The sequence below is a fragment of the Anticarsia gemmatalis genome, chromosome 7 (assembly GCF_050436995.1).
Source record: "Anticarsia gemmatalis isolate Benzon Research Colony breed Stoneville strain chromosome 7, ilAntGemm2 primary, whole genome shotgun sequence".
In the NCBI taxonomy this organism is placed as follows: Eukaryota; Metazoa; Arthropoda; class Insecta; order Lepidoptera; family Erebidae; genus Anticarsia; species Anticarsia gemmatalis.
The window spans coordinates 12,894,867-12,922,319 of NC_134751.1; the positions used below are offsets into that span (position 1 = coordinate 12,894,867).

Below are 27,453 nucleotides of genomic sequence, written 5' to 3' on the forward strand. Positions count from 1 at the left end.
TTATCTCAGTTAGCGCCAGATTCTATGACGTAGATTTTACCTATTTCATTTAAAATTTCCTCAATTATCATGTTAATCAGTTTACTACCCTACATGGTCTCATAATTAACAATAAAGCTGTAAACATTATATCCCTATTAGGTATAAATAATATACAGTGGTTCCTGAGCTTAAAGAAGAGGGTGTGTGTTAAGAATTTTCCTTATAAACTAATTAAAATAAAATTTGAATCAATCATGATTAAAATTGCTTTTTATAACTGAACTATTCTTATATGATAAAATATTGTGTCTATGCTACTGCTGGTACTGCTACTAGGTACCTATTCCGTTATCAGTTCTTGTTGTCTTCTTTTGTTTTTCTTTTTTTTTAGCTGATTTGGGCAGTTTATTCTTTTGAGGTTGCTGGAACTTATACCATAAAACCTGAAAGATTCTGTATTTTGCAGCTCATGTTTTTCAGAATTACTTCTAGTGGACGAAAGAAAATATACCTACTTAACTTTATGTTTTTAGTAGTTTGCTTGGCCTATTGTTGACATGAGGCTGTAAATTAATGACTTAGGTGAACTCAGAAAATATCTTACTATATGTAAGTGTATAGTAAGATATTTTCTGGTTACAATATTTACATGCACTTGAACTGTAATAAAAGTAGTCAATCTCCACCTGCCAGTCAAATTAAATCTGTTATTAGTGGAGATCACATTATTTCTAAACTTTTGTTTAATACATTTTCTCCACCTTTAAACTTTTACCCAATGACCTGTAAAAAGTATAACAGCATCCAGTATTTCTTATCTGTTTTATGAAGATGCCATTCTTTTGTTTCCTAGCTGATTTATGTTCATGGTGTCTTAGATATTTATGAAGGCAAAAATAGTTTATCAAGTCATATGAATATTTTTTTTAAACCCATAACTGACCCACTGCTGGGCAAGGGTCTCCTCCCAAACAAGGGAAAGGTAAGGCCTTGAGTCCACTATGCCGGCTGAGTGTGGATTGGGAACTAAATTAATGGCAAGTTTAGCATTTGCTGTCTGTTTATGTATTAAATAGGTACTACCTAACTCTTACCCATGAGCCTGTGTGCTTGTACAGTGTGTATTGTGTTTATAAAGCTTATTTGCTGCATAATCCTGTGAGATTTCCTCTATAAAAACAACTGTACAAAACTACTTTCTTGAGCCTAAACTATTTACAAAATGTCACCCAAATTGTTATAGTGGTTTAGGCATAGGAAGACATACTCAGGTAGACAGAGCTTCCTTGGCAGTGGTAATATTAGGAGGAATTTAACTGTTAAGCTACATCTTAGTCACGTCCCTCTGCCCGTCTATCCGTGACTCCGTCATTGATCCTCATTTCACGTCATTCATCAGATCTCTTTCTTTAGTAGATGATCAGTGTCCTTTTTCCTAGTCAAACACTCGTGCTTTATTTCGTAGACCAGCTACACCTTTATCTTATTAAAGGTATATATTTTGAAACTACATTTTATCTATCTCTCTGCCATTTCACCTTTTGCTGGTCATTGACCCGTGCCCTAATTGCGATCGAACATTCGCGTTGACAAGGCAAGCGATGACTCATATTGAGGGTAACTGTATTATTTGGCGAGATCGTTCGGTGCGTGTCACCCGACCGCCAGTTTTGGAGGGTGGTCGATTTTTTGCCGCCGTACCCTAGGGGTCCCTTAATAATTGTGTGTAAAAACCGGAACCATTCTGCCAGCTGTTACGTTGTTGGTATAGGGTAGCGGTTATCCATATGGGACTGCTCGAATGTTGTTATTGAAATTTTACTTTTCGTACGTTAATTGAGACTGATATTTTTATAGATTTTGATGATGAATCCTATTGGGCACTTTACGCTTAAGTTATAGATTAATAAATAGTTACTACCTACGTAATTTTTGACTGTTTTCGTGTTTAATTTTTTTCTTAATATTCCTGCAGATATTTGCTATACCTACTTTGTTTCGATTGTTTTAGTATTCCTAAATAAAATTTGAACCTCCTAGATCATACTTAAGCTGTGCGATGTGTATAAAGTTAACGAAATGTTCGTGTCATATAAGCTTTCTCTGGTCTCTGCCTACCCCTTAGGAAAAAGCCGTGATTTTATGATGTATGTATGTATGAGCTTTCTAGTCTTTTTCTATACCTACTCCGTACAACCAAATTCGTTTCTTCAACCAAACTAGCATTGTGCTGCAAATAATGTTCTAAGTACATCAACCATGTATCGTGTTTAGAAAATAGAACTAACTGGCTGTTAGTTTTAATTGCAAATAGGTGAAATACCTGTGATGAGGTTAATGGTCAGAACACTGAACAAAACTAGGTCATAGCAGAAATACCGCGATGTATTTAGAAACAGCGATTAACTCAGTACTATTGATACGCATTATTATAGCATTGTTTTCATGAAAAGCTTAGCAGAATTGCAAAACTACTCAGTCCTTCGTCTCTTTAGACAAAACTTAATATTTCATTCTTTTTAAGTATCTTAATAGTTTTTAGGGTTTCGTACCCAAAGGGTAAAAACGGTACCCTCTTGCTAAGACTTCGCTGTCAGTCTGTCTCTTGAACCGTGCTAGTTAGACGCAATCAATTGTCACATAATAATATGATGTATTTCAGCTGCCGCTTCAACAACAAATAGGTACTAAAAATAAAATAAAGCAAATAAATATTTAAATATACATAATCTTTTTGCTGGTTTTAAAATGGTGCGGAACCCTTAGTGAGCGAATCCAACTCGCACTTGGCCGGTTTTGTAAGCCCTCGTACAATACGTCTGAACGGTAGGATTCTTGCACGTATGCAACTTACAGCGCAGCTTAAATAACTTTCTAAGCAAAGCAACGTGACATGCACGTAGCGTGCTCCAGCTTCGCACATCATCCATTTTGTTTGTAAATTCAATACCTTTTTGTAACATTTATTTCTGGAATCCTTTCAGTGCTGGAAGTCTATAACTTGCAAATCTTTTGCATAATAGTCCTATCCTGATAATATAATTTCTCCATTTCGTCTCAGTCGGGAAGAGTATTACTGGTCTTTTCTAAGCCAGTCCCAGCTGTGGGAGTAATTAGGCGACGCGACTCGTGTAGGAACCTTAATAGATATGTATGGCAGTAGTCGCTTGGAAACTAAAATCGTTGAGTACCGGAGATTTGCTTAGGCTAGTGAACGACGGGCTTAATTCATTCTAGAATACCTACTTATAGCTTAGTAGCCCATAGTTTGGTCACCTGCCCGGTATATATGGCAATAGACTCGCCCCCTATTACATGAGACTAACAATGTTAATGGCGCTACTGGTGTACTACCTCTGCCTACACATGTTTGGTTCATTTACCAACAAAGTGGTCGCTTATGACTTATGTACCATGTAGCCAAAGGGTCTATTTTCATCCTTTTACCCATATGGTTCGGGCAAACAGTCGGCTAGCAGTCCCGTGTACAGACCGAAAAGTATGCATTTTTAAACGCGCCTCTTTTGCGTATCCTTGCGAATAATTGAAGGCTCAGCTAACCTCATGTTACGACTAGTATTATACACTTTTATGTGATTCTGTTTTACAGGCATATGATTATTTAAGTTATTTTGATACTTACTGTGATGTCAGTATTCAGTATGTCTAGCCACCTTTGTTTATTTGTTGAAACTCCTAGACATCTTAAGTATTTTCTCTACTACAAAAGGTAGCTACAATTTTTTTGTATTTTATGTCTGTAGGTATTTTAATATCTTTAAATCTTGCTAGTAAAGATACGTTATTTTCCAACATTTGGTTTTACATATGCCTTAGTTAATAGTTTTAAGACTAGATGGCGTTAGTGTCGCAATAAGTGAGAAATAAATATTTTAATTTGTTATAATTTGATCTAGGTAACATTCAATTGCTGTTATACCATGATTCTAGCCTCAGGCTGAGTTTTCTAAAAATAAAGCTGGTTCTATGTTATAGACAGCAAGCTAGCTGTTCCGGTACAATCGTACCAGTAAGTCTGTTGAATGTTGATTCGGGTTCGATTCCCGAAGTAAAATGTTATGGACATTGAGAGAGTGTTGACCCTACCCCCCTGATTACCATTGTTTTTAATGGTATGTATCCCCACCCTGTTAGATATTTTCATTTTGTTATTGGGTATATTTATTTATTACAACAATTTAGGTATTTATTTCAACAAAAGTAGGTACAGTGTTATGCCTATACCTTCACTTATCTGTATATTATATAATAAAATAATATTAGTTGCAGAGTGTTCTGGGATATTGACTTAACATCTTGGGGTGTTTAGGGATATAATATAAAACAAATGAATTAAGAAAAAACATTTAATAACTTACAACAGCGTTGGTATAAACAGTTGCACGTTCCGTACATATATTATGTTGACGTATCACTAAGGGAACACTTTGTGAACTCGGAATGTGGCCTCCCACAACATTTGAACTTGAATAGCCTCAGTAATAAACTTGGAAACGATAACTACAATGGAAACGGTGTATTGTCTTGTTGACTGTACTTTGTTTACCCATAGTTCGTCGCTAGATGTCGCTATACGACAAGTTTTATTAATAGGCCCAGTCTTTATTAAAACTATTTTTTAAGAGGTATGTTTGCTATCTTGTTTTAAATGCCCTAAAATCTTAATAGGGTATTTAAATTAAGACGGTTGAAGGGTAAGCTAACTTGCCATATAGCAGACCCTAGCCACGCTACCGGTCTTTCACACATCCCCGACTAAATAATATATTACATAAGCAGGTAACTTTAACTCTACATATAAATACATATAGATAATTCCCTCTAAGTTTTTTAATGTGGCTCTTCATTTACAATAAATATTTACAAGTTACAGAACGAGAACATACAAATTGTATATAAGTATCATTGTATTCTAAACACTTTAAAAAAATATTATTTAGCATTTTATAAAATTCCATCAATCAGACAGTTCATTTACATAGTTTAGTTTAAGGCGATGTGTACACAAAAGCCAAAAATACAGCTGTCCGAGAGACTTAGTACCTGCCCTACTACTCGGTAATGACGATTACACTGTATACATCATACATGTCCTGTCGTACTCACTGAACTAATTCATTGAATCATGTGTATGCAGCAATGTATCCGACATGTATTACCAATAACTACATACAAAGATCTCATTACACAAGGATTACGGAAAGTAATTTACAAACGTCATGGTTAATTTATAATTATAGTGTTTCAGGAATGATTTCAGTAAAAGCTTATAGTTCAACATTAATTATTATACGTTAGAGAATTCCTTAGTTATCTCGACCGATTTTTACTATCAATTTACAAATGATTTATATAATAATTCCATGTGCTTTGTGTGTATTGTTCACTTATCTGTCACACAATGCTCGATGTGATAAGATGCGTGGATGACGATGACCTGAACGTGTTCATTTCATACAATATCAATCGAACAAGATAAATCATATTTCAACAATAAATAGAATACATGACATGATTTTCGTAACATTTTAAAGGCACTTTGCAATTTACAAGACATTTCATTCAGATACTCCAGCATTGATACAAATATAAACTAAATACAAAAACTATGAACAGATTTTGTGCAACGTAAATACATTTTGTTAACAATTTTCCAGAGTCTGGTTTCGTAATCTTACAAGGAACGACATACTGGACAGATCTGTTTGTGCGGCACTTTCTGTTTCAAGAGGAACAGTCGATAGACTGCGACGACCTATTGTTCTTCGTGAGGAAGCGTCACGTGAAGGGATCCTCGCGCTACCTGCCTAAGTATGAGGTAAGTCTTACAATAGCCTTACTACTGAGTATCACACAATGACAGTTTCGAGCCCTACTATCAGATAACTTGGACATTATGGCAGTCTAACATACATTTTGTGTATAACATCGGCGTGAAATGAATTACGATTATACAATGGTTTGAGTTGTTCAGTCTTTGTGCCACCGGGCGCGGCTTATCTGTATTTTACATGATTGTTTTTATCTTCTGAAGGCTTTCCATATCAGATGTGGATAAATTGATTTATTACAGTTACACGTATGACAAAGGTTGCCAACCGATAAGATTTTATTAGTTGTCTGTCAATTAGCATTAATTTTTACTTTGGCAACAATAAATACCCAAATGGGTCTGTAAAAAATTGAGATACTGCTAAATTAAAGAGATGTATGGACTATGTAAATGTACATAGTAGTGATGAAGTTTTGTGCATAATATCATCAAGTTATTGCTTGTGATTGTTGATAGATAACATGCATTAATTAGTGGTGTTAAACAACGTGGTGCGTATCGTTTGTTGTTTCATTAAATACGCGTGGAATGTTGGCGTGAGTCATGTGGCCCGCGGTAGCGCACTCACTCTGTTGCTTTATCATTTAGCACCGTTCCATCAAGTTACTTTCTACCGAATTAGGAAACAAAAAGTATGCATTAACAACAGTTAAGTATGTACTTTATTTTAAACAATATAAAAATATGATGTCTTATACAACAAGTATGTATGTACAACGCAGCCCGTCACCGCACTCACCGCACTCTCCGCACACACCCCCACCCTCACCCCCGCACTCGCACTGCAGTTGTAGCACTCACACGCTCGCTCTGTCGACGCGCGACATTACATTCATCACAGTACATTGTTTTTTATAATAAATACTAAGTTTGCTTCATTTCATCTGATTCGAGATTGTTCATACCGCTTATACATATACTATACAATTTACACAAACCAAAATTGTATCAACAGTCCATTGGTACTTATTTGATCGATTATTGTTCTTTGTCAAATAAATCAAATCTTACAATTATGTTCAACAATAAAAGCTTTAAGATAAAGTAAGTCGTCACTATCTAATGAACGGTTAGCATCGGATGTGTCGTGAGGAAATAAATAATATTATGCTCAATTTGCGAATTATCACATTCGACACGCAACGGTCGCTCAATGTTCCACACGGTTCGTGTACGCGATCGCTAAGCACAGCCAAACACCGCGTCCCCTCGACGTCCCCGACGTCGCCGCGGCCACTCATCGATGCGATGTTCGCAGACCGACGTCGAGGTGTTCCGCAAGGACTCCAAGAAGCTGCCCATCGGCGACCCGGAGATCGACTGGGAGGAGACGGTCTACCTCAATCTCATCGTGCATCAGTTCGACTACACGCTAACGCTGGCCATCTGCACGCGGACCAGCCCCAAGGAGCTGCAGGTCCTCAAGCGGCACTCGCAAAAGGTGAGCGTCATACGCGTTCGGGCGGCGGCAGCGCAGCGCGCGCGCGTCACTAGCTGAGGCGGCTGAACAGCTTGCTGCGCGGCCACGGCAGCGGCCAGTCGTAGCGCCGCGGCACCGGGCCCCGCACGTTGCGCTCCAGGTACGAGAACAGCGCGTACCACCACTCGCGCTGGATCATGTAGTGGTTGTAGCCCGAGCCGGCGCGGTGCGGCGTCACCAGCAGCGCGTGGTACGTCCAGTACAGGCGCGTGGTCACGTAGTACGCGATCACCACGTCCACCGTGTAGTGCCCGTGCGCCAGCAGCACGAACGACACGCCCAGCGCCGCCGAGCCCCACATGGCCCAGTGCACCGGCCACAGCTTCTTGGGCGAGTACTCCGCCACGATGAGGTACGACAGCACCAGCACCATCGTGTGCCCCGAGTAGATGAAGTCGCCGCAGTACGTGTGCTTGCCGTTGATGGACAGACCGAAGCCCGATATTAAGTAGAACATTCTCTTGATCACTAGCAGGGGCGTAGTGTTGTTGCTCTTCGGGCTGCAGTAGTATGTGGTGCTGGACACCGGAAGAACGGTCACGAACATGGTGACCGACCGGTACAGGTACAGTAGGCCGATGATCATGAACAATCGCCGCGCGACGATGAAGCGATGTTTGTGGAAGACGACTACCAGCATGGCGACCGTCGTCGATATCATGATCAGGTACTCGGATACGGCCAGCCCCCAGTCTCGGGCGGCAACGTTATCTAGTACGATATCGTTGAGCGGCGGTGTCGTATTTCTGTCCGGCAGTCGTTCGTGTACTAACGACAGCGACATCATGTTTATACAGACACAACAAAATAGGAAGAAAAACGATAGGATTGTCTTCCATATTTCTTTGGGATATCGTTCTTCTCTGACGGTGCCGGGAGGGATTTCGACAATGAAGTCCCCGGCATGTGTGCGTTGCGGCGAATGGTCCTGGTCGGGATCCGACTCGTCCGTGGTGGGTTGCGGCGCGTCCGTTTTCACGGTGCGCGCCAGCAGCGGTTGTCGCTGCATCAGCTCCGCCTGGCTGGGCATGTGGCCGTTGAGTCGACTGTCGTTCTGATGTCGCGACGCGTTGTTGTTTAGGTCATTGCGCTTGAGGCGCGCTTCGAAGTTAATGCCTTTGATTTCGTCGTGAGCGGTGTGCGCTGCTATGTCGACATCGCAGAGCGGCGGCGTGGCGGGTGGCGATGCGGCGGGTTCTGGCGGCTCAGGCGCGCGCGGGACCAGCGCTAGCTGCTTGGAGGGCAGCTCATTGGCGAGGTACACGCGCACCGACTCGACCAGAGGTTCCGCGAAGTTGATCTGCTTAGGTGGTGAAGGCTCCTTGTCTGGGGAGCGCACAGAGATCGTCATCCAATCACCATTTGGCTGGAACGAACCTGAAATTGAGATAAAGCTTATGTTAGTTGAAGTCTAACGATGTTTTGACAGTTCTTAATAGGTCAGCTTGATTGATTAACTGCGTAATTGACATCTGTTAAGTTAACACTAACTTTTACTGCTAAAAAGTATCACTTAGCATCTATATTCCAATGTATAGAATTGTTTGAGGTTATCCGATCGTTATTGCTTTAGTCATGAGGTGTACAAATATGGTTTGTTTACGTTGTTACGAGCGGTCACCCTACCTGCATGTTTATCGAGCTCTGTTTGTTAAACTCGGTTATTTTTGTTGGTTTGTCTCGATGAGTGATAGTTGTCGCACAAGTATTTAGTGTTTTCTAGAATATTCATAACATAAACAAGTAACAATGGCAGCGGAGGCACGGTTCAAAGACCGAGGGTTTTGATTGCGCGACATGGAGGCGCGCGGCGGTGGCGGCGGCGGCGAGCCGGCACCGGCGCCCCTCCCGCTCGTTATTGTCAGATGATAATAATTAGCCGCCGATGTTTGTTGTGCACCGAGTAGCGCCGGACGAGCAGCTCCGTTCCGCTGCTCGCGCCACACAAAACATTGCAGTTTGCCGTACAACCACGAGACAATAATTATAGATCGCCCCCGACGACAGATTTCTCTTTCGCTACACGTTCCGCGAGTTGTTGTCTTTGCGCGTATAGAAAGCTCATCGATAGCGGCCGTCTCGCACCGTATTTCGACTTACCTGATCAATGTACGAGCTGTCATTCAGCGGGATCGTGGGGACACATCGATTCGTTGTCCCGTCTATTATATGAGACAGATAGAAAGCCGGAAAACCGGGCTTGCATCCAGTTAAATCACAGGCACGTAAACGAGGTCGAAATGGAAAACGATATGCATACACACTTCACTGCACGGGTAACGGAATCGCACTCACTAGGGGGGCGCAACTTATTGTCGCTTCTAAAAACGATCTCGTGTTCACACCGATGTTCACTACACTACACAGAGGCCTCGGCCGCGATAACACAAATAATATTTTATTCAACGTCGGAGAAATGTCGCTGCGAGCGTGCGTGCTAAGTGGCGACCGCGTACTAGAAAAGTAGCACTGGTTGGCTTCGGTCCGGCGCCGCTCGGGTTTCGTCGGCAACGTTCGCGCACGCTCGGCTCAATGGAAGTAATTACGCGCGCGGTGACGTCACAGCGAGTCGTTCCAGTCTCCGCTCGGTGCGGCTGCACTCGGCGCGATGTGCGCGGAACGAGCCGGCCGCGGTCGCCCGTCCGCCCCGCGCCCACCGGAGGCGCGGAGGTTCATCGTGAATGAAACATTTACGATCTTATTCCGAATAGATATAACACTTCTCGTGCATATACATGAAGGGATTACATAATGCAAAAGGTAGCCTCTCGCATTTGTACATACGCTTATATGAGAAAATAAAGATTTGTTAGTTTGAGTCCCTGTATCGAATACTGACCTTTTTGGCACAGATTCAACTGTTGAATTATAAAGATCATATTTTAGGAGGACTGTATATTTATGAATCACAATTTGGGCCCTCACATTGAACTGTACAGCTACAGAGATATGATTGGCACATCCGTTTTTTGTTTGAAAAATACAGATAGCTATGTAATACGTTGTAATATCATGATGAATTCTCGGTTAAATATGTAGAAGTCATAAAAGGTAGGCCGGTTGTTGGTTCACGGCTAGTTAGTGATGGCGTAATAATTTTCCATACAAATATACACAGATCGGAATGTTAATAATATGTAGATACTGGTAATGTGTGGGTTTCTGCGTCGAAGGTAGAGCAACCTTGCTTAAGATCTTTTTATTATACATAGAATTAACTTAAAACTATATTATATGACGCAAGAACATATTAAGAAGAAAGAGTATTTATGTAGAGACTTGTAACAGATGTACAAACATTCTTCTTTTCTCAGTCCTATATTTTCCCATAGTCCTCCATTTATGACCAATAGTCTAAAGTCCGATACAAATCGTGCAAGTAATTTATTAGATTAGTACCTCTTATTGAGTGGACATCTCGTGGTATATTATGCGGGTACGTCGAATTGATTAGTAAAGACAGATATTAATTGAGGGTTACAAGGGACATATCCATGGGTGGCCTTTGATAATAAACTATAAATGAATACATTTTTGATCCTCATAGAAAAATATGCATTTTCTGGATGAAGATCTCCCTATTATTTATACTTGCACCTAAGAAGCTAAGAATCTTTGGAGATAAGTAAAGTTTAAGTACAGGTATATACAGTCTTTATTTGTCCAAGACTACCCAATAACAGTATTTTGTCCATAACTCACCAAAATTTTACGTAAATAGTACAAAACTATTCTTTAAACATAACATTTCTGTCACGAAGAACATAAATCAAAAAACAACCGAGCAATATTTTTCGTGGAAATTCCTCCCACTTGTGCAAATATTGAAAACAACAACATTCACCATACATTCACTGACAAATAAACAAACTTGCAAATACTTGGGCCGTAAGCCCGTAACAATACGATTTGTATGCAAATCTCACGCGTGTAGTTGGGTCAAGGTGAGCCACTTGGACAGGATCAGAAACTAGTGCGTTATTCTTAGGTACATGAATCTTTAGAACATAAGAGCCCTGCCTCACTAGGACGCCATGGCGGCGTCACTGGCTTGGTATCCAAGCAGTTAATATTGAAATGTATGTCACCTAACTCACGTGGCGACGGTGTGGCAACGTGACATGTCAATACTAGCTGCTTGGATAAGTAGCCAGCGATGCCGCTATGGCGTCCTAATGAGGCAGGGCTCTTAAAATCTTACTTGAAGAACTCTGATCATCGATCACCGATAATAATCTAATCAATTACATCAAACGTGGTCACGGGCTGACTGATGTGGCTGCTTAGTTATAACAAATAAGGTATTCTAACCTTTAATTTTCAATCGCGCTTAACACGTTCGCTGCCCCCGATATGTGCGTTTTACGAAACGCACATACGCGTCGGGGGCAGCGAACGTGTTAAGACGTCGCGAGAGTTTAAAATCGTTATTTAAAGAACTCTTTCAGAAAGCTTCTGGAACAATCTGTACACTATTCCCATTTTTTTTTGACGGACCGTTAAGTTGACAATTGTCCCGAAAAGAACGTGATAGAACAACAGTTTAGTCGTCTATCCCTGTCTGTCTTTGCTCATAAAATAATCAAGTCTTACTTTCCCACACTCCAATGTTAAGAAGTCAATAAAAAAATTACAGAGTCTACCATCAAACAATTGCCAAAGCCTTCCGAATAGCCATTATTATAACGAGTGGTACTATTCGTGCCCCAAGGCATTGTCTCCAGATCACAATATTGTTTCTTTAAAGCCGTCTTTAATACTAGCTGATCAGCGCAACTACGTTTGCGTCACATAAGCGAGAATGGGTCATAATTTTCGCCGATTTTGAAACATTTTTTGTTGATCCTCCGCTCCTAATGTTTGTAGCGTAATGTTATTTAGCCTATAACCTTCCTCAATAAACAGGCTATCCAACAGTAAAATATTTTTTCAATTCGCACCAGCAGTTCCTGAGATTAGCGCGTTTAAACAAACAAACAAACCAACTTTACATTTTTATAATATAAGTATAGATTAGCAGTTTTGTAATAATACCCTCTTTGAAGGTGGTTCGTCGTGCTATTGACGTCTTTGAGATAATTGCCGGCGATTTATGTTCGTTTTGTCGCCGACTTGCTTATAATGGAGAAGGATTTACGTGTTGTATGGTTGAACAAAACATGTAGAATAGAAAATACTAAGGGGATTCTGAAGAGGCTAATAATTAGTCAAATGCAAAACAAAATACTTAGTATAGGTAATTAGACTCTCGTGGGAAGTGACTAAAATAATAATTAAATTTATGGTAACAGAGCAGAAACAGCACCAAGAAATAACATTCTAAAAGATTGTTGTAGTACAAATGGCTGGAAAACGAGTAACTGAAAAATAAATAATGTCATGGCTTGCATATCAGCTTGACCGAATCTTGATCTGATGAGGTAAAAACTGATAGAGAGATAAAACATGTGGCGAGGAGCTGAAATGATAACACCAGTAAATATATATTATGATATATTAGTTTTGGATCTTTGCTGAATCTATACTAATATTATAAAGCTGAAGAGTTTGTTTGTTTTTTTGTTTGAACGCGCTAATCTCAGGAACTACGGGTCCGATTTGAAAAATTCTTTAAGTGTTCGATAGTCCATTTATCGAAGAAGGCTATAGGTTATGTATATATCATCACGCTACGACCAATTAGAGCAGAGTAACAATAGGAAATGTTACAAAACGGAGTAAAATTTTACCCATTCTCTCTTATGTGACGCAAGCGAAGTTGCGCGGGTCAGCTAGTAAGCCATACTATGACAAAATATATTCCTGGAAACTTAATATACATCGAGAAAGGTTTTATATTTTTTGAATTACTAGAATTTTGGCTCCTTAACATGATTTTCGGACAACTAACATCGGCAAAAGCATTTTTAATTCGACAAATTTTTTACTGAAATCCATTTTTATGCCACATGCTATGGTCCTTTATTTATTGAACAAATAGGTTTTAAAACTATTGTATTTTGATCAAGGAAAGTATATGGTAAATCTATAGTTTCTCATTATTTCCAGCTACCCTTCTCTTCATAGTCTTTTGTACTTGTATTATATTGGATGATATTCGTTCGTCGGTCGTTCATCTGTCTTGAACCAAAGGTGTCGAAATCTTGAGTTGGTAACTACAGGTTTTAATTCTCACTATCTGTAGGTACTTCGTCTATAGTCCCGTTATTCTGTCGCATCTAAAATTGTAACTGGAGTTGATCTTACTGTGGATTAATATGTTGATAAGTATGTATAATATGTATATGTTGTAGATAGACGTCTCGTACGAGTTTCTGTACCTATAGATGAGCGTCTCGGAATTAAAATGGTCTAAATTTCGATTGGATGTCGATCTAGTTTTGATCTAGTGTCAATTTATGCTCGCTTAGTTAGGCAAGTATTGTGAATTAGTGACAGACGCTACGTGATTTTTCTCCGGATGTTCTGCTAATTACCATAGATAATAAGGAGAAGGTATAGCCCACCTGTTGTCTATGATTCCGGCACTAGAGCCTGGAAGTTATTCTGCTACTACCCACTATATTGTCGATAATTTTCAGTTAGGATAGTTGGTTGTGTTGTTCATTATATCTTTCTATGTTTATAAAGTTCAAGCAATAATGTCGCATTTAATTCCTTGTTAAGATTGTAAAGCAATTAAATCGGCTCATTAGTGAATGCAGTGTTTATTTATAATGTCGGCTAGAAGTACGGTAATTAGTCATCATTATGACAAAGAGGTTTTCGATATAGCGAGGGTCGGGAGTACAAATTCCTGAGGTTATTAATCTGGATGATGAGTCATATAGATACTGCGTAACGGTGAGTAATCATTACATTTATTAAGAGCCAGCTGGTTAATGGAAAATGTTGGTCAACTTTGGTACAGCTCTTCCGGATGTTTGTTGAAAAGTATGTATTTAAAATTATTTTGAATTATATTTTACTGTTGTATTGTATATATTTTAGGAAGAAATGGTCAAGTGGTTACCTATAAGCATGATTTTTGTGTTCTATTGGGAACTTCCCAACGTGTCGATAAGAAGATAACTGAAAAAAAAAACAATAATTTTTATCGCACTTTGTAAAAAGAATTAACTTTGTAGAACTTATTTGTAATTAGCAAAATAGGTCTTAAAATCGAGACACAAATGGAGTTTGTAAATTAGAAAATTAACTTCCAAAACATGCTCATTTGCTAATCTTCCCATTAAAACATGGTCCCACTGAACAATAACAAATACTCGATAACAAATGGCCTATCAGTATCACATTACATCACCACACGCACTAGATAATCTTCAATGAAATCCAAACAAAACAAATGACTCATATTATTTTGTGTCTAATACAACTGTGACGTAGGTGTACGCGTCACCGAGTCGACGCAAGATGGACACGAAGGGAGAAGGAGAGGAGATGACCTATCCTCACATATGCTTCATGGTGGACAATTTTGACGAGGTTAGTACAACTGAAGTATTATTTTGTAACTCTCTTTATAGAAAATAGTAGTAGTTTTTTTTGGTGAACCTATTTATAGTAAAAAAACAATTTAAGTCTTTTGAATTTGAAGTTAAAAGCTTATTAAACTCTTGCGCAGCTTTGCTGTATATGATTTTGCTTTTTAAATATAGGATAGTGTCACAAGGCTTCCGAAACGGTAAATTCCCAGTTATCACCTCTAGCACTGTCCCCCGAAAATACAACTGGGATTTTTTTCTCACTCGTCACCCGGCAGACAAATTTTCCCAGTTGTCCCCTTTCCAGTTCGTGCCAAAAATGACCCACGAAACAATGGTATCGGCAAACCTTGTGCTTGAGTTGGAATTCTATGATATTTTCTATATTGTCTGCTTTTCAGTCTGTTTCAATTTTACTTTACATCATTATCGTATTCGGTAAAAATTCTTGCAAACACTTCGATAATTCTTCGAATAAAGTTTCCGGAAGATGGAAAAATTGGTTGTAACTTTTAAATGTCTAAGTCTAGTGGAAGAAATATGACGGCGTTTTATGGGATCGGGTGTAACTATAGCATTTTTGTACAGAACATTAGTGGTGTATACTTAAGTTGCGGTTTTCTTTTAAGGTTCTATGCGTCATTCTCTGATGTAACGTAATTACCAAAACTGTGCGGGTTAAATCGATTTTCCCGAAAACCCTACCTGTTATGTGTTGATGAGTACACGTGTACTTAATTTTGTTTACACAAACTGCACGGTATGTCACGTTATTGTCACTAATTAGACTATTATGCTCCTTCATTATTATGTATTGAAGGCAATTCGGTTCTTTTTATCACCTGCTGTAGCAAATGTTTATTTATAATATTATTCTAAAAGTGAAATTTAAGTACAGCTGTTTTGAAATATTAGGATATACTTTCGATTTAGACGTATATATTCGGTTTAGTTTTCTTTTTGATTCAATTTTAAAAGATCCTTAACCGCCTCTTGATTTTAGATCTGTCTTGATGACAGTTATTACATTTCTAAGGATTTTATTTCAAGTACAATTTCAAACTACAAACTGATCACAAATCCGCAATTCTTCATTAGTTTCGCCCCAAATATCTATGACCAAAAAACTCCAGCGGTTTTTTAACGCCTCGCTTCGACCTTAAGAAGACCTACACTCGCAATGAACCAAGTAACTAAATAACATTTGAAGGTCGTTATGTCTTCCGTACTTAGTAAAGGCAAGTTTTAAAACAATTGTGGAACATTTATCACTAGTTATAAGCACTGTATTGTCCCACGGTACGTTTGTCACAGTGTCTTTACAGACTACTTGCACACGTCTCAAGGATTCTCTGTTTTTCTTTTATTTGTTCAGTACAGACGATTTAAAAGGTAATAACATCATTAAGGAACAGGTTTTACTCGAGTATGTACGTGTATTTAAGTGTGATTGTTTGTTTTTATAATGTGTACGATGTTCGAAAACATTTTCGGTGTGTACACTTGAACAGTCGTTTTCCTCATCGAAAGGTTTTTACAGAATAAACAATGGTGTCTGGGTATGAGGGGTCTGACAAAAAACCGTTAAAATGTCGATTATATGGTTCATCTATCTATTCGATAGAATCCCCACATCGAATTATGTCAAATTAGGAGCCCGCCCAGTAGTTTTAAAGATCGAAGCATACAGACATACAGACATAAGGGCAGACGCGGGGAACGATTTTGCTTTATACTATATAGTGATTATATTCAGCCGAGAATTTTGAAATTTGGCACATATTCGCTAAATGGTGTATTAGTTCTCTAGTTGTCATCAATACACAAAAACACACACATGAAATAACTCTTAGAAGAGGGCACACACGGCCAATCAAACTGAACGGAAGAGGCGCTGACCCCAAATAGCATACCAGTCGATAATGACAGGCCATGTACATAATAAATATATAATACTTATATAATTAGGTGTAAATATGCGCGGTGTCCCAGATACAGAGTATTAATAACGAACATGTTGAGATAAGGGTCACACAGTCGCACTAAACAGAGACATCAGACAGGTCGATGGATGATATTGACTGTTTTGACTGCACGGTACTGTACGTCATCGTTGCATCGAATTTCGGAAATCCAATTTTACACGCAAATATTTGTGGGTTGAGTTTACGGTGCGTGGTGTTATGGCATGAGTGACGACTTATGAAGCAAAATAATTTTGTAGGAATCGTAGCAAGTGGTGTTTTTGGTCTTAGTCAACACCCATGGAATCAATTTTATGTATATCTTTACTTACATGTAGAGTGTTAGTATCTGCAACGCGGGGTTGTTTATTCATTCGAAGAATTGTCTTTAAATATCATTCAACTTTAAGCTACATTCAAAATCTGAAGTATAACCGTTACTTAGAAATGGACAAATGTTTTGGAGTTGCAGTGAGTTGTCTATAAATTACGATGTCTGTTACAATTAACCTATGACCGATGTATATTAAGATACCTTTCAAAATGCTTCTCATTTAAATCTTTTTATATACATATGTATTCAATATGCTTATCGAACTATCGAAAACATTGTGTATTGTGTCGCATTAACCCCGTCTAGCACATGGCAGGTCATCTCATTGGCTGTCGTCTTAGTCCGTCTGATGATATATTTAGACTTGGCGGTGCACTTGTTTAGTTACACGTTGCATCTATTTATATATCGCTAGTAATAAGTGGTGTGATTCCCAATAATACTAATATTATTAATGCGAAAGTTTGTAAGTATTGATGAATGATGAATTCCTCTTTCACGAGAAAAACTGCAGGACGAATTTGCATGAAATTTGGTACACTGATGGCTTATAACCTGGTTGTTTTCAAGTGGACGAAGTCGCAGTAGCAGCTAGTTTTTAATATTGTTCGTAGAAACCGTATAGAATGTTTCCAACCTGCCAAGTTTGTACGCCATTAGGCGAGTTTTAAATAAAGTGTTACATTCCTAATTCGATTATTCTAGAAAAATAAAACATTTGTAAGAAAAATAAAATCAGTGTGTAGTCCAACAACTTATTAGAGAGCCTTGTATGCTGGCTGAGGTATACAGGCTGGCTGAGGCAGCTGATAGTGGCCTGTTTGATACAGCTATTTTTTTTGAAAATACGCGTAACTGCAATAACCTTGCTGAATCATACCAGCCAAAATTGTCTACTAAGTTGTTGGACTTTAGCTATGAATGCATTTGACAGCAACAGGTCGCAAAAAAAATGAAAAAAGCAGACAGTCTTCTGTTTAACAGTGGCACAGTAGCTAAAAAAATATCATTCTTTTTTGTTTTTACATTGTTATGTACTCTGCGCAAGCGCATGGTTCAAGGAAATGACTTTACATTTAATATTCACCTTGTGGTATTGTTTGGTTACAGAAATTATCAATGCGAATGTTTTACCGAATATTCCAAGGTTATCCAAAGATAATAGTTACTCATCGATTGTGTATTTATATCGGTAGATAAGCCCTTGATTCAAAGATAGATAGGTGTCATCAGTATCTAACGGTAGGTATACTTATATAACGTTTGAACGATATGATAATGAATTTTGGTAGATATAATTAGTTAGTTTTATAAATATCGCAAATATACTTTGGTGTAATGCGAAAGGTTTCTGAAATATTTTAGCTAATCGTCTGGATTGCGTGCGGAGTATCTTTCTAAAAGCATGCACGGCAGTATGTTTATGACCTCCTTTAAAGTTCCTAATTGATTACAAGCCGCAGGAGTCGATTCGGTCCCAGGTTTAAAAAAATCTTGACCTTGGCCTTTAATTTCGATGTATCCTAGTAAACACATTAATACGTACTTATTTATTTAAGTAGCAACAAAAATATTAGAAAATAATGTAGTTGTTGCTGTGTTTTATGTAACAATATGACGGTGAAGAAAACTGCCTTCGTGGTCTAAGTGACACTAGGTCTCGGGTTCGGTTCCTGGGGCGGGCTATAAGCTAATGGTGTTTTCAAATTTACGTTAGATCATTTTTGTACAGCAAGGCCTCTGCCCGACTACTTTGGGTATAACAGTCGTGATGAAAGTGAAGAGTACGTTTTGTTTACTGGAATGTTCTACAGTATGGGTGTGATCAACCTCGACGACCTTCGTGTTTATCGCACTATATTTATCAAACAGGATACGCTCGTTTCTACCGGTTTTTAATACAAGTAGAGGAATGTTTGTAGTGGACCGTCCATTCAGATGAAGCTGGTTTCATTTGCATAGCTGTGTCAATGTGCACCCGTTGATGTGGCAACTAGAGTACTTTGAAACTATTTGGTAGTACTAAAAGTGAGATATCGTTCAACATAAATGTGAGCTACCCAGAAGGTAGAAAGCCCTATAGAAATAGACGATGATTTTTTTAAGACAACTCCCGCACTAAGATTTGCTCTTGTGTCGCGGGGACTTTTACAAATATATAAACAACGGACACAAAGTGCAACCAGACCCAAAACAATTATTTGTGGATAGCAATTGTGAATTTAAAACACGACTCGTTTCAAGATTAACAAGCCGAGATGCGAACTAAAACGAAATCAATATCCATTATAAACGAGCTACAAGGTGGCCAAGCAATTGTTTCATCAACGAGCTTGCCGAGAAATGATGTGCAATTGGCTGGAGTTGAGCAATCGATTGCGAACGACCAATCTAAGCCGTTTGAAACGTTAACGACATTGTTTATTTCTGTTTTACTACACTAGCCGATGATAATCTCTTCTATTATTGTTTAATAACAATGACTGCAGTTGTGGGAACAAACAACTGTTACATGCCAACAATAAAACTAAGCTTGAGTCTAAAATACTGTTTTTATTGCCGCTAATAAATGTTCTTGTCTTGGCAACTGATGTTACGTACAAAATAAATAGGAACTGAAAGTAAGATGTAGTTGTCATACAATGTTTAAAAGGTTCGTGAAACAGTTGACCGATATAAGGAATGTTCGGTTGAAGGCGCGTGGGAGGCCGCTATCACTGGCGAGATGTCGGCCGCGACCTTGCGTCTACTGAGCCATCGACCGTTCCTCAACGACCGATTACCGACTCCAAAACTATATTTAATCTTCGCCTAATAATCATCGCGCTCAAAGTCATTTGAAAGTGCATCGTATTTTTATTGACGCTTATATCTAACATCTCACAATTTAAAAATATTCACTGGTATAAAAACCCGGTGACGTTTTCATAGCTTCACATTAGAATCGGTGGACTAATCATAATATTTTTAAAATGGTAAATTTCGCACACTCCATTTCGTGTTCGGTGTTATTTCTGAAAGTTACATTAAAATTCACGGCTACTCGTCGCTGTAAATTGTTTATAAACTTGCTGTGAACTGAATTTGGGGCATTCCGTTCATTTACGTTTAGTTGTTGGTCGCCGACAAATGAGTAATGAACTAAATTAACGCGTGGGAAAACTAGAAGACTATTAATACTATAATTATATTAGAACAAGGATAAAGAAATAATTCTATAATATTAAAATAGTACTATTAAATAAAATATTGACGCAAATAATTAATTGGAGCAATGAGGAAAGTCAATGCAATGTTCTGATAAGAGTAAACCGTTTTCCTACAGTTGGTTGTTTTAACCTCAACTTGTGATGAAGCCTGTTGCGTTAGGTCATGGTCCTTTACATGAACTCCTTGGGTGACCTTCGTGAACCAAAGTTTAGTTCGGAACGAAGGTTGTGATATTATTATGGTTTCGGAGAATCAAATGGTCTTTTCCTTCAGGCAAGCGTCAAAGATGTTCAAAGCCGTTTGATGACATACGACGTACTTTTATTATTTTTAACTTCTATTATTTAAACCAACTTTCAGTCCTTATTTTATCTCTTTGGGGGTAGTATTGATCAAAAACTGCATGCCAAATTTCACTATGTCAGATCACTATCTCAGTCAGTTACTCGGTCACCTTTGATTTAAATATTAAGATATCCGAACAAGGCTTAGATTTTATTATAATTTTTTTTTTCAAAGAAAAGAAAAGAAAGCTTTAAACTTTCTTTTTCATTAGCTCGTCAGTCATTGCTATATCTGTTGCAGTAATGATAAAACAGTCCCTTTCGAAATTCATCTTTTCACGAAGATATTCCTATCATGCTCGTTCTATAGTTGGCATCATTCTGCAATGTTATCTTGCAACGCAGTGGCAATTGAATGCATAATGAATTTAATACATTTGACATTTTGGATTGTGACAAATTCATTTAATACTTTATTGGTCGGTCAACGACATCTAATATTGCGTAGGCTTTAAGTAAAAGTTTTTGGGGTCAATGTAGTTCAAGTTTTAGAAAGAAATCTTTTGACTGAACGATCGAACAATGAAAAGACAGACTTAGTATAGAAGACTCTAGATTTACTGGAGTTCTGCATTTCTGTCTCCCTAAAGGATTGACTGTGGTAGTCAGTTTGTGGCCGCGGCTAAGTCTATTCTAGTTCCAAGTAAAATGCATGTTCGTTTTTATTCCTGTGTTCCTCCCAAACATACAACGCGAGAGTTTGAAAATTATGATGACTGTGGCAAGTATTCTGACGGATGTAACTGAAACGGTTACTCATTTCTACGTTATATTCAAATTACTGTTGGTCTGCTACTTGTAACGTGAGTTGCAGCAATAGAAATATTTTTAGGATTCATCCAAAAAGTATGTAAGTATTCGTCTAGTAGTCGCGTTCTTATCGTTACTGCCCGTCTCAGATCACGGTTATCATCACGACTCGCGTTATCTAGTCTGAAGTTATTTTTGTCTGAGAAAGTGTTGTTTTTATAAAGATGATACGTATAAGTTAGTTTACAAACATGTTCTGTAGAAATTTCCGAGGTGTAGTATACTTCTCGTAAATGTTAAGTGGAATCGTTGCGGTATTAATATGACTCAGTGATTCCTTTAATAACTAAGTGGATGATTTCATATTATTATTAATAAAATTTATAATATATTATTATATTGTGGTTTCTCATCAACCGCAGGCAAATATATACATTTGGATACATTTTGAATAGGTATGAGTGGAATATTTTGAAGGTAAAAATACGCTGTCATATAAATTCAACAACATCAACAACGTCAACATCAATTTTAATATCTCCTCTCGTTAGCCTATGTCATTTTACTACTAATTGTATAATCCTTTTGGATTCTAAGTTGTAGTTTAATCTATTCCAATATAGTCCAGTTTCTGCCGCCGTTTTAGTCAAAGCATATCCAATATCCGAAAACCCAATTATATCATCCGATTAATCCGTACAATGCACAACAGTCCACTATCTGCACACAATAGCACAGTAACGTCAGTGCAATAAATCTGTGCGCCGAGGTCTTGTACACCGATAGCATAAACTTGTGCTACAGTATACTTGTCATGTGCACAGTCACCATTGTGCCTCTGTGGTCTGTAGCAGCTCCGTCACATGGCCCGCCATGTGCCCGCACACGAGGTCTCACTGATACATGTCATGGAATGTACCATACTATTGTAGCCTGATTGGTTTGTATATTTATATCTTATTGTCTCTTTCTTATTCTTATAGATGCTTCAACAAAAGGATAGCAGATAAAACTATTTCTTTGTACAAAATGCTTGTTAGATTTAGTTAATTTTGGAAATAGGGATGTTAGATTTGATACGTGTACCAATTATATACCTATAATAAGAATCAATCAAATGTTAAGTAATAAATAGGTAAAAAAAAAAAAAAAAAAAAATATAGAAAGATTTCGTTTATTTCAAACGTGCATCAAAGCGTACGAAATATGCAGCAAGGAGGAAATTCACACTAGAATTAAATCTAGTCACAAAACAGCATTTAAAATCGTTCTTTTATCACACTGTTTTCAGAGAGCAGTGTTAACACGGGCGTGTCGAACGTGAGAACATTGTGTTATTGGGTCAGTGCTAGCACATAAGCACATAGATAGCGCGGTCTACTGTGGCCTACTTCTCTCCCGATACATGTGTATGTGCAACAACCCCGCCTTTATTGCAGGACAAATGTTTTTCTCGCTTTCATAATATTTATTTGACGACGGGAAAGTGTTATGATTCTTTGGTGCTGAAAGACAAATGGTTTTTGCCGTTTTTCTTTCGGAAAGGTTGGTTCGTATTTGTGCGGCTATATTAAATGGTTATAGGAAATGTTGTGTTGTGATAATCATGTCTTTTGAAGGGTACTATAGGTTAATGTGATCTCATGCCAATTGAGTCGCATATTTTTAGGCAGCTTACTAGGTCCAATTTGTGTTAAAGTTATTAATGATGGATCAATTGTGGTGTGGTTTGGTTGTAAAAATTGCATAATTCTAGAGCCTTAATACGATTTCCCTATTATAGATTAAGCAAATGCTTTAGTTTCATGTTACTATGAGAAGGAATCGACATAATCTAAGTAAAAAAATAAATGGACATCGTCGTGTTAAAAGATCTTATCGTAGATGTCCTTCAAAGCGGTCGGGTGCGTAGTCAGTACAAAGCAATAATAATATATTAAACTTAACTCGTTCTTCAACACATTTAAATATTATATAAGTAGTCGTTTAATATTTGTATTTATATTCAAAACCGCCGCCTTCATAACCAAATAATGTTGTGTGAGGTGTGGGCAGACACATCTAAATCTATCCAAACTTACGTTTTAGCCTGTAAAGTGTGATTGACATTGACTGTGGTCCCATGCGTTGTGGGGAAAACTCAATCCCTAGGTTGACCCAGGAACCCAGTTATTTAGACCTTGTGGGCAAAGATGACCCAAGTTTCAAAAATACTTTTGACCAGCAATCTTTATTCGTAGTTTCTTCTACAACAAATATTGGGTAAATAATCTGTCTCTGGCAGTAGGTTTGGCGCTGTCCACTTACTTATACGACTATACCGAGGCGAGTATCGGCTCTCTCGGCTCCACAAAATCGAATCGCTTGGAATCTCTCCAGCCGCCCTACTTGCATTGTTGTTCGTCACGAACTAGGGATGTCACGAACATGAAATTTTAGGATGTTGATATAAAAATATTATTTTTTAGGTTCATGTCCGAAACGAAGTCATTTCAGATTGTCGGGTAGATTTCCTCAGGTGTACGGTTTCTGGATACTTTGTTAGGGTAAATTTGATTTTATCCTACGCTAAGTGGAGTCTGCATTTCTTTCTCTTATCTCTACAAGCGGCCGACTCTCTCTTCACCCCATTCGTTACATATTTACATACGATATGTGTTTCGGATAATTCTAAATTTATTCGGATATCCGATAGTTTTAAAAACAGACTCGTTGCTTTATAAATATCGACTCTTGTCACGAACTATCAGTCGCACCTAAACTGGCCAGCCTTGATCCGTTGTGTACGGAAGTACACGTGCACCGAAGTAGTGACGTCATATGTTTATGGTGGCAATTAATTTGACATTCGTTGATTTAACCAGTTTTTTTTTCGTTTGTTCCGCGATCTAGGGGCCTGTTATATGCTATAATTCTTTGCTTAGAGCAAGGAAATATTTAGTATTCTAAGGTTGTGTTAGTCTATAATTATATGGAAATAAGTTACCTATGTAGTTCGGTCTTGAAATAAAGGTAAATATCTATCTAAAGCTATATTTTTCTACGTGTATTTGTAAGCCAAATAAATAGTACCTAAATGCACCTGATGACGTCTTTTGGCAGAAAAATGTAAAATACGAAACTTTGAGATATTTTTAGATTAGAAAAGTAAAAGTTATCCTCTGAATTATTGCATCAACAGTTTAGTTTGATAAATATAGGAACGTAGTGAAAAACTTTCATCGATCGAAGCGCGCGGTTGTCAATTGAACTCAGGGGTTAAAGGTCAAATGTATTTTTTCTACTCCAATATTAAAATAGTAGTCGTTTGTTCAAACCATTAGGGATAAAATTAGCCTTTACTCTATTCTTGTATGAATGATGACGGATAATGGTTTTGTATGTGTAAATAATGGAAGTGGGAAGTATTTGTTTGAATAAATTAATTTTTAAATAGAAAATAAGCTTTCCTGATCAATTCTTTGTAAATGTATAAAAAAGTCAGCTATTTTAATCAGGAACCTTTTTCCCCAACCCGCACTTGGCCAGCGTGGTGGACTCAAGGCCTACCCTTCCTCGTTCGACCTTTGCCCAGCAGTGAGACAGTCACGGGTTAAAAAATGATTATTTAATATTAAAAATTTAGCTTTCCATTCACCAAAAATATTGAGATATGTGGGTGTATTTATCTTAAAGAGTTTGATCACAGACCCAATTGTTAATGAGCATATTGGCCGCACACATCCACAGATTAATCATTCCTATACTCATAATTAAACTTATCTTAGTCCAAAGGTTACAAGAACCTACCGGAACATGAATACTGTCATTGAAGTAAACATGACTATAGTTCTATTTACATATCGTATACAAAACATTGATTCAGTGTTCAGTCATCTTCGCTAATAAGACGGTTTATCGGGAAACGGCGACTGTTTACGAATGACTCATAGTGACGTCACACACGATCTCCTACGATGCGCTTAGTGTGTCATCGTGTGATATTATGTGCTACAATCGTTGGAATATGAATAATAAAAGTTGGGGGAGGATTTTTCTTGTCTGCTTTAAGGCTAAACGATGACGTCATTCGAATTTAAGTGACGCTTTTCGTGTTTTCTTTGTCACTCTTTTTCGTATACCGTATTTACGTTTGTTGTGTGTGTTGCCATCTAGATTAAGTATAGTTTAAGTGATATTGTAGGCCTCTTTATGTAAGGTTTGTCTTTAAAAACATTATGGACGAATTAAGCTAAGTTGTCTGACTGATTGTTAACTAAATATTCTGTCAATCTTTTGTAATTGCATCGCTAATACTTCTGCAGTTTTTAAACTGTTTCAGAATACTAAAGTTAACTGAATTAAATCTGCATTTTAGTTGTGTTATCTCACTCAAACTACTAGTCGCGCGATTGACAGGAAATAATGTTATTCTACTCCATTAAACCGAAGTGACTTTATACTTTGATATGGCTGACACAGGATGCAATTTCATGTAGGTTCCTCTATTAATTAATCAACTTATACTACTCTGTATGTAGAGTGCACCTGTATGCAATAGACGACTAATAAGAGCTTTCAAATCATACGATAGCGCTAGTGGAAGAAATCGTACTTCCTTAATATAAATATTTACGCTTAAGGTAGATTTAACGTCTTGCGGATAGGCTTTGGGTATCTCATCTGTCAGATAAATCATTAAAAAACGAATAATAAAAGCGGATTTCGAAATATTTCTAGCGCTTTAAAATGTATGAAGTACAAAGACATATGAGACTAAACGGAAAAATACATTACATTATTCATGAATATAATTATTATCTGTTAATGAGTAGCTAAATTAAATAAATAATGCCTAGAATATATTTACGTGCAAATTTTATTGTGCGTTGTAATTGTATGTTCAAAAATGATAGTAGAGTGATGACTTCCTGTATTTTTTTTATCAAAAATTTATCTCAAAACAATGTCTCGTTGTATCACACTACTGGAAGATTAAGCGCTTCAGATATGAGAGTCGAAAAGAGAAGAAAAATGTGTCTTATGACAGACAGACATGACGCTCTGCTCATTCCCGCAAACACGTAAAGGTAACAGTCACTTCGGAAACCTTTTATTAATTATATAAAAAAAAGCAAATTTGAATTTCAGGCCCTTTACAATCATCCAAAGGGACCCATATTATTTGGCCCTTAAACGCCCAATTGCCCATTCATGTCCTAAAACAGATATTTCTATACTCCAACACTTCAGGCTCTTATCCTTAAATCTATCAGGCCGATATCTCGTGATGTATAAAATCCAATCCGTGCCGAGAGCGAGCGGGCCGAGCGGTAATTAAATACAGTGCGCCGCGCTATCGATCATGTAGTGGTAGCCATTTATCTACTGGCTACATGTACCTAGATACTGATATTTGAGTACTACGTATAACTTTGTTACAATACTCTGTAATAGAATTGTAAAAGGAGTCACATGTTTTCCGTTTTGATAGGACACAGAATAATGTTCCATTGCTATGCATGGGTCTTCTTACAAAATGAGGGTAGATCTTAAGTCCATCATGCTGGTCTTGTGTGGGTCGGAGACTTACTAATGAATATACTGAATAAAAAATATACTTAAAAAATTCAAAACCTGTGATGAGTATAAAAGTTTTCTAAAGTTGGAGAAAAGACAGTCTAATTATATTATGCTTTGGAAATGGAGATAAGTCGTAGGTACTCTCAGATATCTTCGGTTTACTTAAAAAGTTCTATGGTGAAAGCATATGGGTTTTTAGAGTTCTGTGGGACGACTTTATGAAGTTTCGAAATATGTGTCTATTGCAAAGATGTTAATTTATAATTTTGCATTTAATATTAATCGTTTCTTGTACTGTTTTGTGTAAATTTCCTCAGCACTGCTGGAGAATATCCGAAGGAACATTATCAAAATATTTATTTATAAATCTGGCAAGGATAGACTGTGTTTAGTGTTGCGTTAAATTAATGTGCAATGCAATGCAATGTGCCTCCCCATTTTACCAGAAGGATATTGAATAGCACCCATATAAGTATGTGTAAAATAAAT

At 37.7% G+C, this 27,453-nt stretch overlaps 2 protein-coding genes across 3 annotated transcripts in view; one reads left to right on the plus strand and one right to left on the minus strand.

Annotated features, from left to right (window-relative positions):
• The window catches only part of LOC142974074 (uncharacterized protein KIAA0930 homolog), a 67,173-nt gene that overhangs the window by 421 nt on the left and 39,299 nt on the right, over positions 1-27,453 (plus strand). Inside the window, exons 2-4 of the mRNA XM_076116204.1 lie at positions 5,661-5,821; positions 7,095-7,277; positions 14,703-14,801. Coding sequence (XP_075972319.1) covers positions 5,661-5,821; positions 7,095-7,277; positions 14,703-14,801 — 443 coding nt within the window. The remainder of the gene's footprint in view (positions 1-5,660; positions 5,822-7,094; positions 7,278-14,702; positions 14,802-27,453) is intronic.
• LOC142974073 (phosphatidylcholine:ceramide cholinephosphotransferase 2-like) overlaps positions 4,336-27,453 on the minus strand; it is a 149,158-nt gene continuing 126,040 nt past the window's right edge. Inside the window, exons 1-2 of one of the 2 annotated variants that reach the window (XM_076116203.1) lie at positions 9,417-9,825; positions 4,336-8,693 (exon numbers count right to left, since the gene is read on the minus strand). In XM_076116203.1, the coding sequence (XP_075972318.1) occupies positions 7,327-8,667 (1,341 nt within the window). In that variant the 5' untranslated portion in view covers positions 8,668-8,693; positions 9,417-9,825 and the 3' untranslated portion in view covers positions 4,336-7,326. Of the gene's footprint in view, positions 8,694-9,416; positions 9,826-27,453 lie in introns of those variants that run through there. The other variant, XM_076116202.1, reaches the window with a different exon arrangement.